The sequence below is a fragment of the Lutra lutra genome, chromosome 14 (genome assembly GCF_902655055.1).
Source record: "Lutra lutra chromosome 14, mLutLut1.2, whole genome shotgun sequence".
Taxonomy (NCBI): domain Eukaryota; kingdom Metazoa; phylum Chordata; class Mammalia; order Carnivora; family Mustelidae; genus Lutra; species Lutra lutra.
The window spans coordinates 75,479,457-75,495,396 of record NC_062291.1 but is presented as its reverse complement, the minus strand read 5'-3'; the positions used below and the strand labels follow the sequence as shown (position 1 = coordinate 75,495,396).

Genomic DNA, 15,940 nt, shown 5'->3' with positions numbered 1-15,940 from the left:
ATTATCTTACTACCTACTGCACTAGCCTCCTTACTTTTCTAATACTGGTTAACAATATGATCACCAGAACTAACTTTTTAAAATGCAGACCTTGTCACTTTCCTGTTGACTTTAATGGCTTCCCTGTTACTAGAATATAGACCCAAATCCTGGCTGTGGCCTGCATGCAACTCTTGCCTCTCTGGCTTCTTTGTGCTCTCAGCCCCTCACTCAGAGTGCCTCAGCGACATGAGCGAAAAGAAGATGTTGGCAGACTTTCTCTCTCAAGGGCCAGAGATAGTAAATATTTTAGGCTTTATGATTCACACAGTCTCTGTTGCTCGGCCACATAGTATAAAAGCAGTCATAGACAGTACATGGTATGGCTGTGTACCCATAAAACTGTACATAGGAATTTCACAATTTTTGTGTGTCATAAAATATTCTTTTAATTTTTCTCAATCATTTAAAAATGTAAAAATCTTTGGTAGTTTATAGGCTATGCAAGAACAAGCAGGGGGCTGGATGTGGCCCATGGACCAGAGTTCACTATTCCCTGCCTTAGATATTTTACCATACTAGGCTTCTTGTCTTGACTCCCCACTGTTTTCCAGGCTGAAGGCCCTACCCCATTTTCTGCTCCTTGAAACCAGACTTCCTTGATCCACTTCAGTAGCTGCCTCTTTAATGCGTCTCCTGATTATTTCAAGTATACTGTCCTTGTGCTACATTTCTGTGACTCTTGCTTATACCACTTATTTGGTTCTTATCACTTCTATTTTTATTTCCAGCCCATAATAAAAACAAGTGCCTGGGTACACAGTTATATGTTGTACCTAATATATTCGTGTCCTTGCTAATAGGTTAATTTTAAGCATACTAATAGTGTGCTAAAGATTTTTTTGTTTTGTCTTGTAGTGATTTGGTATTGTACATCATCATGTCAGAAAGACTGAAAAGGAATTCTTTTAGCAAAGAAAGATTAAATATGCTGTAGATTTTGTAAAAGGGACTGTAGTGTACAGTAAAATGACATATATAGTAAAAACACAGCTCTACACAAGTCTGAATTTGAATTGGCTAAAGCTAATATGGTATGTAAGCATGAGTATTAAATATCTAGTTATAATTAAGGTTTGTCATATTAACATTAGGAAGGACATTTTTCAAGTGATCTGTGTCTAAGGAATTTTGACCTCATGTTTCTTTTTTTCTTTCAGTTAATTTTCTTGTAGATTCACATTTCTTGTAGATTCACAATCATACCATTGGATTATCTTTTCCAAAATAGTCATAGCAACTTTTAAATATTAGAAGGGCAATTTTGGACAAAATTTCTTAACTCTCCTGTATCTACCTAGTCATCTACCCTTTCCCAAACCTTCAAAGATAGCCATGAAGGAGATTTATTATTCATTTATTCAGCATACATTTGTTTACTATGATGTAGATGATGTGTAATAAAGAGGTAATGTGCTAGGAATTTTTATTTCTATTTATTTAATTTTTAAAGATTTTATTCATTTGAGAGAGAGAGAGAGAGAGAGCACAAGCAGGGGGAGAAGCAGAGGGAGGAGAAGCAGACAACTTGCTAAGGTGGGAGCCTGACATGGGGCTCGATTCCAGGACCTGGAGATCATGAGCTGAGCTGAAGGCAGACACTTAACCATCTGAACCACCCAGGTGCCCCTCTCTGCTTTTTTTTTTTTTTTTTTTTTTTTAAGATTTTATTTATTCATTTGAGAGTGTGCTAGGGATTTTTAAAAACTAGTTCTTTTGCCTTAATGTTGCTGGTGAGGTTATAGATTGATTATATTTCTGTTGGTTGTGGCTATTTAACTACAGCTATTGTCGTCACCTTTGTTCACCATTCTTTTGCTTTATCTGAGATACTGCTTGCTTAAAGCTTTGCTATCAGCCTTGAGCCAAAAAGCTCATGAAGGCACTGAGCAAGTGTAGTTAGGCATTATTTAGGTCGTGTTGGATTGAGATAGCTGATACAAAGAAAAGCATTACGGTGTGTGTTTGTATCTTACTTTGTTCTAATGAAGAACTGTGTAATGAGTCTCTGAAAGAACACACGAGAAACCAGTAAAAATTCTTACAGGGTGTAGGAGAGGGAACTGGATTGATGATGGACTGGGGGTGAAGGTGAGAGTCAAACTTTTCACTATAAACTTCTATCTTGTTTGATTTTTGTTACTGTATCACTGGTCAAAAGATTAAAAAGTAAAGACCACTGTTTCTAGGGATTTGATACAGGAAGCATGGACAGTAGTTCTTAAGTCTCTCACATTTCTCAAAGTTGAAGGGGAAAAAAGGTACGATATTCTGTTTGTAAGTTCCTCTTGTAAACTTGGGTTATATTGCCATCACCTTCCCCCCAGGTGACAGCTTAATCTTGGGAGGAAGCAGACTAAGTTTTCCAGTCACTATTCTTATAAACCCAGCCATGTAAAGGTACCTAGTATTGTGGTGCTTTGTTACTGTCACACAATTTAAGGATTACTTAAAATTGCTTATGAAGGAAAGAATAAATTACTGTTTTCTAATCATCTCTGCCCTTTTTGTCTTCGAATTGAATTCTAAACATTCTTTTCATATTCTTCTCATTAAAATCTTACTTACAGAAGCGCCTGGGTGGCTCAGTCAGTTGGGCATCTGTCTTCAGCTCAGGTCATGATTCCAGGGTCCTGGAATCAAGCCCCACACTGGGCTCCCTGCTCTGTGGGGAGCCTGCTTCTCCCTCTCCCTCTGCCTGCCACTCCCCCATGCTCTCTTTCTCTGTCAAATAAATCAATAAAGTCTTTTAAAAAATAAACAAATAAAAGAACGGATTGACGTACCACACCCTTAAAAAAAATGTTATTTACATTGTTTTTCTTCTAAACTTTGTTCTTAATATAAAAAGTAGAACTCTCAGGTCAGATAGAGTCCAAATTTGTATTATTTAAACTAAAAAGGACATGTTATTATAATATAAGCATTTGTATCTAAGTAATTTTTCTTGCTCCTGAATGTACTCTGATCTTGTGTGATATATTGTAAACTCTAAAGCAGAAGGAAAGTGACACTATAAGGAAAGTGGAAGAAAAAATAAGTGCCCTCTTTTCGGAGGGAGGACAAAAAGAAATTGCTTATCATTTCAGTTTTGGAAACTTAAAGTTTTAAGACTCTTGAGATATTTGTTACCATGACTGCTTCATTTAGTGATACGAAAAGGTTTGAGGCAAATAGAATAAAATTATTGAATGATGAAATTTTTAAGAGAACATAAACATTTTTTTAAAGATTTATTTATGGGGCGCCTGGGTGGCTCACTGGGTTAAGCCGCTGCCTTCGGCTCAGGTCATGATCCCAGGTCCTGGGTTCGAGCCCCACATCGGGCTTTCTGCTCAGCAGGGAGCCTGCTTCCTCCTCTCTCTCTGCCTGCCTCTCTGCCTACTTGTGATTTCTCTCTGTCAAATAAAAAAATCTTTAAACTGATGTGGATCAGTAGGGACAGAAAGAAAGGACAAATAGAATAACTAGGACAGGGTTTCCTGAGTGGCTGAATATGTGGATGGGTATAGGTGGGAGAGGCAAATAACAAACTGTTAAAGATTTGAGTTGAATAAAATTATGGTAAAATTGACTTTGATTTGATCATCAAGTATTGATTGTTTTCCTAGGTATTGGAAGTTACAAAGACCAAGACACAGCTACTGCCTTTCAGGACTAGTGGGAGAAATAGAGGTATTTTTTCAGAGGGTGATAAATGTGATTTTATGTATCTTTAGTAGTAGGATATGGCTAGAGTTCCCTGTACAAGTGTCTGTAAACTTGGGATTTTAGAAGCAAAGCAGAAGAGAGGTGCAGGGTGGCTTAGTCAGTTGAGCTTCTGGCTCTTGTTTTCAGCTCAGGTCATGGTCTTGGGGTCATGAGATCAAGCCCCAAGTTGGGCTCTGCGCTCAGCGTGGAGTCTGCTTCAGATTCTCTCTCTCTCTCCCTCTGCCCATCCTCCCACTCACATGTGCGCTTTCTCTTTCTCTCTCTCTTTTTCTCTCTCTCTCTCTCAAAATAAATCTTTAAAAAAAAGAAGAAGAAGTAAAGCAGGAAAAAGACAAGGACTGGACATTAGCTTTGGTCTTTGTCATAGACAAGAGAGTTGAGTTTCGAGTTAGGATGGTTTCGGAGGGAAGGGAGAGGGTAGTATAGGCCCTAAGCATGTATAGGAGGAGGTCAGTTACATTTGATTCTTCTCACAGCCAGTGAGTTGATATTTGACTCCCTACAGGTGCAAGACTCCCTTCAAATTAATCATTTAAAAAAAAAAGAAGAAGAATTTTTATTTTTCTTTTCTGGTGTAAATTGAGATTCTAATAGAAGGGCACATTGAGAATTACTTTCCTTTTCTCAATGGTTTGGTCTTGAGTCATATAAATTCTGTCTCTTTCTTGATAGGTGGTGTATGTGTTTATGTTTAACATGAGGTTCCAATATACTTTTGCCTTTAAAAAAGTTAACCTTTTGAACTTGGAAAGAACTTTCATAGAATTAATAATATCTCTTTCAGGAGACAGGGATCTAAAGGCAATTTCCTTTGTCATTTTGTTCAGCAGTATGTACTCTTCCCCCTTTCAAAGTAGTATAGTAAAAAAATTCTGTACTGTTTCTTGCTTATTCAGCATATATTGAGTGTTCATTTGACTCAAAATATGTATTAGCCAGTGATTGTAACTGTGTATTTCTGGTGTTTATATAATCTGAATATAAAGCCTTTGTTTAACTCAGGATTGAATTTTAAGTGGCATAGGGATGTAAGATGAAAATTGATTCTTCTTTTAAAGGTTCTGCCTAACCTAAAGCAAATGCTTTCTAAATGTACCTAACTAGCTGGTACTTGTGTTTCTGATAGGAAATTCTTCCTGGCATTTCTTCAGAAATCTACATGTTTTTCTAAATCTCAAGAGGTACCAGTCAAGAAGTCAAGAAAGTGGGGGGAAATGTTATATAATTCTTCTGTGAGAATTAAAGCTTAACATTCAACATAATCATTATTGGGTGAAGGAATCCACTGATTACACATCAAGAGCAAGCACAGGAAACATTGACATAGGAAGTATGTCCTGAGGACCAGACATGAAGTTTATAGAGGGGAGCAGTCGTGGTCTGAGCAGTCAGTCTTGGGTATGGGTTTTTTGGGTTGTTTTTTTTTTTTAAGATTTTATTTATTTATTTGACAGAGATCACAAGCAGGCTGAGAGGCAGACAGAGAGGGGGAAGCAGGCTCCCGGTTGAGCAAAGAGCCAGATGCAGGGCTCGATCCCAGGACCCTGAGATCATGACCTGAACCGAAGGCAGAGGCTTAACCCACTGAGACACCCAGGCGCCCCTTGGGTATAGCTTTTGCCCTATCTGCTAATTGGGAGTCATTCTTGCAAACAAAATAAATATTAATAAATTTACATACATAGTACACTTTATACAAACCCTAGTAAATGATGCTTTTTTTTTTTTCAAGAAATAGATTTTCTAAGCAAAGTAAATCATTAAATTGGCAGTATGACACATGCTTCTGTGTTGCGTTGTTAACTTTTCTGAGAGAAGCTAAAGTTACTTTGTTGGAGTACTAATAATGTTTGCTGGCTTTTTCTAGTATTTGAATATTCACTATAGGCTACAATTCTTTATAATAAGTGCTTTAATGGAAGAAATGTAAAGAGAAGATGTGAATGTTGTGGGATACTCTATCATAGGGTCATAAATTGATCTAAAATCAGAATTAATAAAAGCAATATCTATTTCAATGGTAAAACCAAATTCTGGACAATCAAGCAAAATACCTTCATTATTAAAAAGAAGAAATAAAGTTATCTTAAGCAATATGAACCCTAACATCCAATCTGGAGGTGTTTTTGGAAATACTTTTAACAGTTGGATTAACCAGTTGTTAGCAATGCAAAATTAAAGCTTTCTCTGTCTGGGGTCAGGTTTATCAGGGCAACTTTAAAATTTCTCTGTTTAGAATAACTATTAAGCGTTAAATATATATGTGGTGTTTCAGTATTTTAAATGATTTTCATTTGGAATTTATTTGGTTTCAGGATACCCTTTTAATGTTTTCTGTTATCAAATGCCAGATAAAAATCACAGTTACGTTTTACTGAAATATGAATCTTGTCACAATATATTGATTCATAGTTATGATAAACCAAGTATTATCATATCTTTTTGTAACAAACGTTAAAGTGTTTAAAAGTTTTAGTGTAACCCTAATAATCATTACTGTTGATTGTCATGATATCATGCATTATTCTTTTTTTTAATCAGCTTTATTGAGGTAAATTCACATACCATACAATTCATCTGTGTAAAGTGTACAATTCATTATGTTTTAGTACATTCACAGGGTTGTACAACCATCATCACAATCTAATTTTAGAACATTTTTGTCCCTGCTAAAGAAACCCCATACCCATTAGCAGTCAATCCCTATTCCCCCAGTTTTCCTCCCCAGCCATGAGAACCATTAATCTACTTTCTGTCTCTATAAATTTGCTTACTCCAAACCTTTTATATAAATGTGGATTCATACAGTATGTGGTCTTTTGTGACTGGCCTCTTTCATTTAGTATGATTTTGAGGTTCATTCATATTGTGGCATATATCATTAATTCATTTCTTCTTATTGCTCAGTAATATCCCATCATATGAATATGCCTCATTTTATTTCCCTCTTCATCAGATGGTGGGCTTATGGGTTTTTCACATTTTGGCTATTAAGAATAATGCTGCTGTGAACATGGATGTTAAGTTTTGCATGAATGTACACTTCCATTTCTCTTGGTTATATACCAGGAATGGATGTGCTGCATCATATATTAACTTTTTTAAGGAACTGCCAAACTCTTTTTTCAAAGTGGCTGCACCATTTTACTTCCCTCTAGCAAGGTACGAGTATTTGTTTCTCTAGGTCCTCTTCAGCACTTGTCTCCTTGTTTGATTAGCCGTCTAGTGGGTGTGAAGCGGCCTCTCATTGTGGTTTTGATTTTTATTTCCCTGATGGTTAATGACGTTGAGCCTGTTTTCATGTGCTTATTGGATATTTGCATATCTTCTATGGAGAAATGTCCAATTTTAAATTGAGTTATAATCCTTATGAGATACCTAACTCGCATATATTTTCTCCCATTCTGTGAATTGTCTTTTCACTTACTCGATGATGTCCTTTGAAGCACAAAAATTTTAATTTTCTTGTAGTCCCATTTATTTTTTTCCCCCCTTCGGTACTTGTACATTTGCTTTCCATTTTTAAACCATTGCCTAAGTCAAGGTCACAAAGATTCTCTTACATTTAGGTCTGTGACTCATTTTGAGTTAATCATTGTTAAGTTTTGTGTTATTCTTAAAAAAAAAACAAAAAACATTAAAATGGTGTTATAAAAGTATGACAGAAGTGTTATGGTTTCAGGGAAGGATTCTGATAAATGTGCTTTCTCATTCCTAAATCCTGAAGATTAATATATTTTGGGAATTGAGGAGCATTAGCTAGTGCCTTTTCTTCTGTGCATGATAGTAAAGGCTTGTAGGTAGTTTACTCTTTTGAACAGATGGTGGCAGCAGAGCTTTGATGAATGAAAATTCTCATTTTTCTAAACAGTATTTTATAATTATGAATCTTAACTTTTTGGCAGTAGGCTGTTAAGCACTAAGTTTAAATTTACTTTTAAGATTAAAAACTATCTAAATTTAGAATTGTTTTTGTCTTCATTTTGCCATGAGTTTATTCAGGTTTTTAGTTGATGAAGCCAGTTTGTGAAGTATGGACATGATTTGCTAGCAGTCTCCAACCTTAGGACACGGTTTTCTCATATTACTCTAATATGTTTTATTTACCTTTTTTTTTTTTTTTTAGATTTTATTTATTTATTTGACAGAGATCACAAGTAGGCAGAGAGAGGAGGAAGCAGGCTCCCCGCTGAGCAGAGAGCCCGATGCGGGGCTCAATCCCAGGACTCTGGGATCATGACCTGAGCCGAAGGCAGAGGCCTTAACCACTGAGCCACCCAGGCGCCGCTCTTTTTTTTTTTTTAATCTCACTTTTACCCCCATGATCTTTGTGTGGACATAAAATAACAGAGAAGTAGTCAAAATGTTGATTAACGCTAAAGCTATTCTCAAACTTAGTCCTGAAATACATTGGTAGACTTATGTTCTGATTTAGAAGACAGGTAATAGGGAAGCTAGACATGTGGGTAATATTTTTTTCCTTCAATAATAAAACTGCTTACATCATCTCAAGATTGGGCCTGAGATTTCCTTTTTAGTTCTGAATATTAAACAGTAAAATTAGGTGATGCAGGTATTCCTTGACAGTTGTTTTCAGGATAATAGAAATAGCAAACACTTGTGGAGCACTTAGGGTCTGCCAGGTGCTGTACTAAATGCCGTGTATGCATTTGCCTTCTTTTGTTCTCGTAACAGCTCTAAGTGGTATTATTTTTGCCCTGAATTTTTCAGAGAAAGAGATGGGTTTTGAGAAGTTAATTTGCCTAACTTCCCACTATTAGATGGAGAAGTGTGTGGGTATGTTCATAAGTAACTATATTGTACTATCTTAAGTGTGTGTTTTTATAGGGGTGGTATGGTACTATGTGTATCACTCTGCAACTAATTTTTTAAATTCAACAGTCTCATTCAAAGATCTGTAACTTTTGCTACTATCTATAGATGTCTGGTCAGTTTGTTTACCTCATGAATACATACTACTTTCTGCTTGATTTCCCTGGGAAGAAACAGTTTGTCCTGGAATTTCACCTAAATTTGGCTTTACTTCACTTTTCCACTAGAGGGTGTACTAAGTGTTTGACGTAATTTTTTTTTCTGTTTCCAAAATTATAAATAGTAATGGAGTAGTTTGTTATTTCTTGGTATTATAATCAGAATAATTTTATTGTGTATAACTGGTGTAATAGTCTCCCTGTTTTATTTTTATACTGCAGGTTACTCATTTTTGGATCCTATGACAGAGAGGCAAATATTCATTGTACACTCGAGTTGAGCAGTGGTGTTTGGGAAGAAAAACAAAGGAGTTCTATTAAGACGGTACAGTAGATTTGCATAGTTTTACATCTTTCTAAAGTTTTGCGTTCTATAAACATACCTTTAATAATGTTTCTATATTTATAGAGTTATTTTTGTTCAAGTACGAACAATTGTGAACAGCTCTTATTTGTCTTAATGCAGCACAATAGTGAAAAAATGAATCTCATAAAACTGTAGTGTTCAGATCACTTGCATTAGAAACCTTTTCTAATTTTCCTTCTAGAGCTCTAAAGTTATTTCACAGGGATGGAATTAGAAAGAATTCTAAACACCTTAGAGAGCAAGAAAATTTAGAGCCTTCTTTCATTAGGTAGATGTTTTATGAGTGCTTACCTTATACTAGGTGCTGTGTTAGATTCAGGAAACAGTCCAAAAAAAGAAAAGACCCTGATTTTATGGTGTTAGCGTGGAGTAGAGGTTTAGCATGAGGATTAAAAGAAGAGGGAACTGAAATACATGTTACAGGATGGAGATAGAAAATGACAATAAATGGGTAAACCAAAGAAGTGAAGGAGGTAATTTCCAGAGATTGACAGATACCATGAAAAAAATAGGATTATGATAGAACAGATTCTTCAGAGCTGTTGATAATAAGGAAAACCTCTAAAGAGATGTCACTGGAGTGCAGGATACCCCAGTTAGAATTTCAGATAAATAGTGAATAATTTTGTTTGTTTCAAGTATTTACCTAATTTTTATATGCTAAGTCTGACGACCGTTCACTGAAGACAAGGCCTGAATTGTGAAGAGGAGCAAGCCGCATGGACTCTGGGGAAATGAGGCGGTGGAAGGCATTTCCAGCAAAGGCAGCAGCGGATGTGTGAGGGCATGTGAGTTTGAGGAACAAAAAAGAAGGCTAGTATGGCGAGAGCATGATATGAGAGCTAGAGAGTCACGCTTAATCTTGTAAGGGGTTTGAATTTCATTATTTGTGGTGGGAGAGTTTTAAGACATGATCTTGTGTACATTTTGCAATAAATGTTCTACTTGTATAGACAAAGGATTATAGGAAGACAAGAGTAAACCTAGAGAGAGGTTGGTTAGGAGGCATTTAGGGGCATTGTTGGTTACTGTAACTAGGTGGTAGCTGAGGAGGTAGAAAAAAGAATGGATTTGGCTATGCTTTTGGTGTATGAAGGACTTAGAGTTCTGGTTTCTTTTTTTCCTTTTTTTTTTTTAGTGTATTTTTTTCTTTTTAATGTAATGGTTTCTTTTTTGATAAGAAGGAAGGAAACAAACAAACAGTCACCTAAATTGCAAGACTGAAAAAACTGTAAAGACTTTTAAAATATTTTAAATGCTAGAATTAAACAGAAATAGTGCTTTGCTCTCAACATGTTTTAATTGGATTTGGTTGGATTCTTTTGAGCCCTTAAATGAATAAAAATTGTCACTAGTTATTGGTTAATTTGTTTCCAAAATGAGTTGGTAGTTTCTGAATATTCTGAATAAAAGTTTTAATTGTAATTATTATGTGCTTCTTGTGTTTTGCATAAATCTAGTAGTCTATTAAAGATTTAGAGCATTTATCAAAATTATCTACAGAATATCTATACTAAGCCCACAATGTTTCAGAATTTTATGGCTGGAGCAGGGGTGTTGGGGGCAGGCTATGTCCTAAAGGAACCAATCCCCTTTTTTTAGATAATTTACTTCATTTATTAAGTATATACTGAAATATTATGGGTTTGGTGGTAATAAAATTCCAAGAGTGCTTCTTGGAACCCCCAAACCTTGCTGGAGTTACTTTTTAGTCTTTTGAAAAATAAGATCCATTTAGCACATCAGTAGTTTTTTTTGCAGGAATAAATTATAGTTGTATTCTTTAAAGATGTATTTAAGAACTTAGATATTTCATTGTTTCTATTACATTTAATTCTTGGTGGCAAAAATAATAATAATAATAATTCTTTGTGGCAATATAGCCAGTTCTGTGATTATTATTTGTAGCCAATACTATTTCTCTGTTATGTCTTCATTATGGTGAATATGTACTTCTGAACTATGCTACCTAGCTGTTTTATAGTAGTAATGATGTGCTTTTGGTATTTCTAAAATAACCTGTTATTCTTTGTAGCATCTTAAAAAGTAGCCGTAGTTCTCAATTTTTAAAATAGGTCTGTAAGCATGTCTCCATGCTCTTGGAGAACATGACTTTTTTTTTTTTTTTTAATCGAACCACATGTTTTATTTTTCTGAGCTCCGTATTATCTGAAGGTAGAAACACATTTTTAGCATATATACAAATAGGATGTGTACTTCAGTGGGATTTCTTCAATCCCCATATTTTAGAGAAGGTACTAGAGCTCTTTCTGGAATATCTAGATTTAGGTATATATGTCAGACTTAGTTATATTCTAAATATCTGAGGTTATCTGAATTCTGGTTGAGGATCTTTTTTTTTATTTTTTTATTATTAACATATAATGTATTATTTCCTTCAGGATACATGTCTGTGATTCATCTTTTTTTTTTTTTTTACTTTTTTAATGGTAATGTGGTATTTGGTTGTTCTTTTGACCTTAAATTATTTCTAAATTAACATAATTTCTTTGTGTAATAACTGTTGTGAATATCCTTACAAAAAATTGAGTAGTATGAAATTCTTTTGGAATAAATAGAGTAATTTTGACCAGGGTGGGATAATAGGGAGGAGTAAAGCTGGAAAGGGAGGCCACAGAGTTTGAATTCATGGAAGTAGTAAAGAGCTATTAAAGATTTTGAGCACAGGAATGACATGGTTAAAATAACGGTTTTTAGGAAAGTCTCCCATTTCTTTGGTGGTCATTCGTACCTCAGCTTTCTTTTAAGTTACATCTCAAACAATTTGAAGCAATTCCTCAGAGGAATAAAATAACCAGTTTGTTCTGAATTACATGAATACATGAAAAAGCATTTTTGTTTTATCCAGGTATGAAATGGTCATAACTTGCCATTGCTAATGGCATTTTCAGTTTCCCTTGTTAAATTTGCAAAAATATGAGATTAGACAACTTTAATATTTTACAGAAAAGGTTAGTAAGACCTTAATCTTGAGTCACAATTTTAGGTCTTCGCATATGTCATAGGTAGTTTTGGAGAAGAATTCTAGGTTACTAATTACATCTGGTGTCAAAAATGTCAGCAACAGTTAAGTGTCTCCAGGCATTAAATTACATATGACTGAATTTAATAACTCTAGGGAGAAGAATTCATTGTGTTCTTTAGGACTACATAAAAGATTACAGACTAGGATTTGATAATTTGCAATATATTGCAAATTGGGATCATTAAAAAATAAGTGTGTGAAGGTATTTGATGAGTTTAGAAGCTATCTTTGTATAAATACAGTTTTCAGGCTTAAATTAATTTTTTAAATGTTGAAATTCATTCAGTGAAGAGAGCCACTAGTTTCAGTGAATATGTAGAATGAAAGAAACTTAAGTCTTTCTATATTTTAAATGTGTCTTTGAGTCTTTAAAGTATTATAATGTATCTTATGTTGCTGATAGTGGAAGATCATTAATAATAACAATAGATGAAAAAGCTTTAGGGGACACCTGGGTGGCTCAATGGGTTAAGCATCTGCCTTTGGCTCAGGTGACCTGGGATCCAGTCCCATGTTGGGCTGCCTGCTCAGCAGGAGTCTGCATTCCTTCTCCTCCTCCCTCTGCTTGTGCTCTGTCTCTCACTTTCTCTCTTCCTCAAATAAATAAATAAAATCTTAAAAAAAAAAAAAAAGAAAAGAAAAGCTTTAAGTTTGTAGTATTTGCACAAGTGTTGGGAGGTGGAGATGGAACGGTCTTAATGCATTAGCTGCAAGTATTAGCAAAACTAAGTGAATAGTGGTTTAAACAAGAAAAAGACTTGTCTTGTATGAGAAGCTGTGAGTTAGGATGGCAGCTCAGTGATACTCTAAGCACAGAGCCTTGGCTCTTAACTGGCTTCCTCCTCCATCACCCCTAGTGTGGGATTTTTATCCTCATAACTACAAGATGTCTAATGCACCACTGGGTATCCACCTTTCAAGAAAAGGTGGATATTATTTTCATTTTCAAAAAAGTGAGGTCGGGGCACATGGGTGGCTGTGTCAGTTAAGAGTCTGCCTTCAGCTCAGGTCTGTCTGAGGACTTATTTTTAAGGGAATTTTTCTTATATATTGGGATGTAAGTGAGTAATTGAAAAGAATATGGATTTCTTCCTGTTTTGAGATGGACAAATAAATAGAAAGGAATCTTCTGGGTCCCTGAATATATAGTAGATGGGCAGAAGGGAGATACTGGAACAGTCGTGTGTTCAGTAAAAATGGAAGCACTTCATGTCTTATGGAACCCACTGTGCAGGTTCCCAAGGGAACTGTGGTTAAAAACATTAGGAGATGTCATGATATTTCAGATCTTCCTGAAAGATAAGAAGTAATAAATCCCTGAAGAGTGTTTAGCTGACATTTGGGGAGAATCCATAAATGATAATTTCGAACTCTTAATCAGAATGAGTATATTCAGAGGGTTATATGGTGTCCACTGGCAACATGCGGTTGGCAGCTGCTATAAGAAAGGCTTTAGAGAGGGTCAGCCATACCACAGATTGTGAAGTCAGAAGAATTCACCTCCTAGATTCTAGATTTTATCTGTTTTGACCTGAGTGGTACTTTTTCTTCTCTTCATTGCTACTTCCCAATCAAAAACCCCAGTTTTTTTTTTTAAAGGATCTGATTCTGAAAGATAATTTATATCAGGCTTCCTCAGTTTTCTTCTTAAACATACCCTTACAATTAAAGAGGCATCTGAGGATATGATCCCTATTTTCAAAGAACTGTAAGTATGAGAGAGGCATGGGAACCAAATATATAACGTGAGTCTGTGAAATACTTTGCCCAGATACAAAGAGCCAAAGCCTTTTGCCTATAGGATCTGTCCTTGTTCCATTAAACCCCACTACTCTAACAAAGATTGGACTGAGTGGTGTTCTCATAATTAGAAGACATTTGAGAGTGGTAGTAGTGGAATCAGTGTAGAGCAGAGGCAAGGAGACCTCTGAAACTCAGGAGAGGGATCTGAGTGGAAGGATGACCTTCATAATAAGATGAGCCATGCTCAGTTGCCCAAGATTGAGCCTGATTCAGAGGCAATCTGCCTTATTATAGACCACAGTGAGTCTCCCTATACTTTCAAAGTAAAAGTTGAGGCATCTGAATCCAGGAAACACTTGGTAGAGGGACCATAATCAGTTGAAAGAAAGTACAGTTAATAGGGAACTCATTCCCTGTCTGATCTAATATTATAGTGCTAAACAGCCGTATAGAAGAAATGGACACAGTAAATGCATTTCAACTTTCAGAAAGTTTTTGATGAAGAGCCATACAAAAGGTTCCTAAATTATTTTTTTAGCAGATATCTGTATCCTTTGTTACAGGTAGAGCTGCCTTAAGGACAAAGATCACCAGGTGTAATATCTGCAGTGGTTGAGTCTAGGACTTTGACCCGTTTTCACAGATGAGCTGAAACCACACTATCCAATGGAAATAAAATGTACACCATTACGTGATTTTAAATTTTCTTGTGGCCGAATTTAAAAAGTAAAAATAAATAAGTGAACTTAATTTTAATAATGTTTTACTTGATCAGTATACCCAAAACATTGCTATTGCAACATGTGATCTACATAAAAAGTGAGGAGTTTGGGATTTTTTTTTTCCTTTTAAAGTCTTTGAAATCTGGTGCATATTTTATAATTATAACACATCACAATTCATCCTAATCACGTTTCAAGTGCTCAGTAGCCACATGTAGCTAGTAGCTACTCTGCTGGACAGCACAGAGCAAAAAGAAGGATGTACAATATAATATGCAGATTTACACATGGCACAAAACTTTTCTAAGATGCTCCCAAGTTAAGAGGAACAAAATGAAGAAAAAGCTCATAGGACAGTTGCATAAGAATTCAAAACTATGCTTAAAGTATATGAGATCTAGGATCCTTAAAGAAATAAATATGTCTTTGTGCCTCCAAACAAGAAATTTCAGCTTAACGTGAGAGTGGTGTCACACAATGAATACACTTATTTAAAAACCGTGAAATTCTCACAGAATTAATTATTTGTGCAATCCTGGTTTCTATAATACAAGTAATTTATGAGAGCTAGATAATGTGGGGAGAAAAAGGTAAAGTTAATAGGGTAGTGAGATAGCCATATATCGATAAGTGAATGGTGAAAAGTTAGTGATCTTCAGCTAAAAGTACAAAGGTAGGTGAATGATTAATGGAAGCATAAAAACACAAAAAATAAACAGTAGGATGATCAACAAATATACTGAGCAAGGAACTATATCTTTAGGGCAATGAAAATAAATCATGTCCCTGATGGTTGATGATCAGATGATATAAACGCTAAAAGAAATTTACTTAAAAGGTCTTTGATAATTCTGCACACTGACTACTTGCTGGTAGACTTTGTAGAGAGACAAATAATGCTATGTGTACCACACCTAGTAGACACCCTGAAGTGTCCCAGTTGTTCAGTCAGTGTCCCAGGAGGGTAAGTGGAGGATACGTGATCATTTTGAAATACAAATCTGATCTTTTGGTTGCATTCTTAAATTTCTCAATGGTTTCATGTAGCTCCTAGAATGAGACAAATTCTTTGATGTCCCCCACAAAGCACCCCCTGGCCTGGCCTCTGTTTCTCCATTCTTCTCTTCTACCCTCCTGTTCAGCTTTAGCTATCCTGACCATCTTTCACTCTTGCAGACTCGCCGTACTCTGTGTACCACACAGCTTGGAACGTGCGCTCCCGTCCCCCAGCCCCTTTCCTGCATGCGCATTACCGGTACCTTTCCCCATTCTTCAGGTCTCTGTGGCAGCCCTTAGCTTGTTCACCCCTACAGACATTACT

The 15,940-nt window shown here is 35.7% G+C and overlaps 1 protein-coding gene across 1 annotated transcript in view; it reads left to right on the top strand.

The window, feature by feature from the left end:
* The window catches only part of PDZD8 (PDZ domain containing 8), a 77,397-nt gene that overhangs the window by 30,874 nt on the left and 30,583 nt on the right, over positions 1 to 15,940 (top strand). The window contains exon 3 of the mRNA XM_047701812.1: positions 8,964 to 9,066. Coding sequence (XP_047557768.1) covers positions 8,964 to 9,066 — 103 coding nt within the window. The remainder of the gene's footprint in view (positions 1 to 8,963; positions 9,067 to 15,940) is intronic.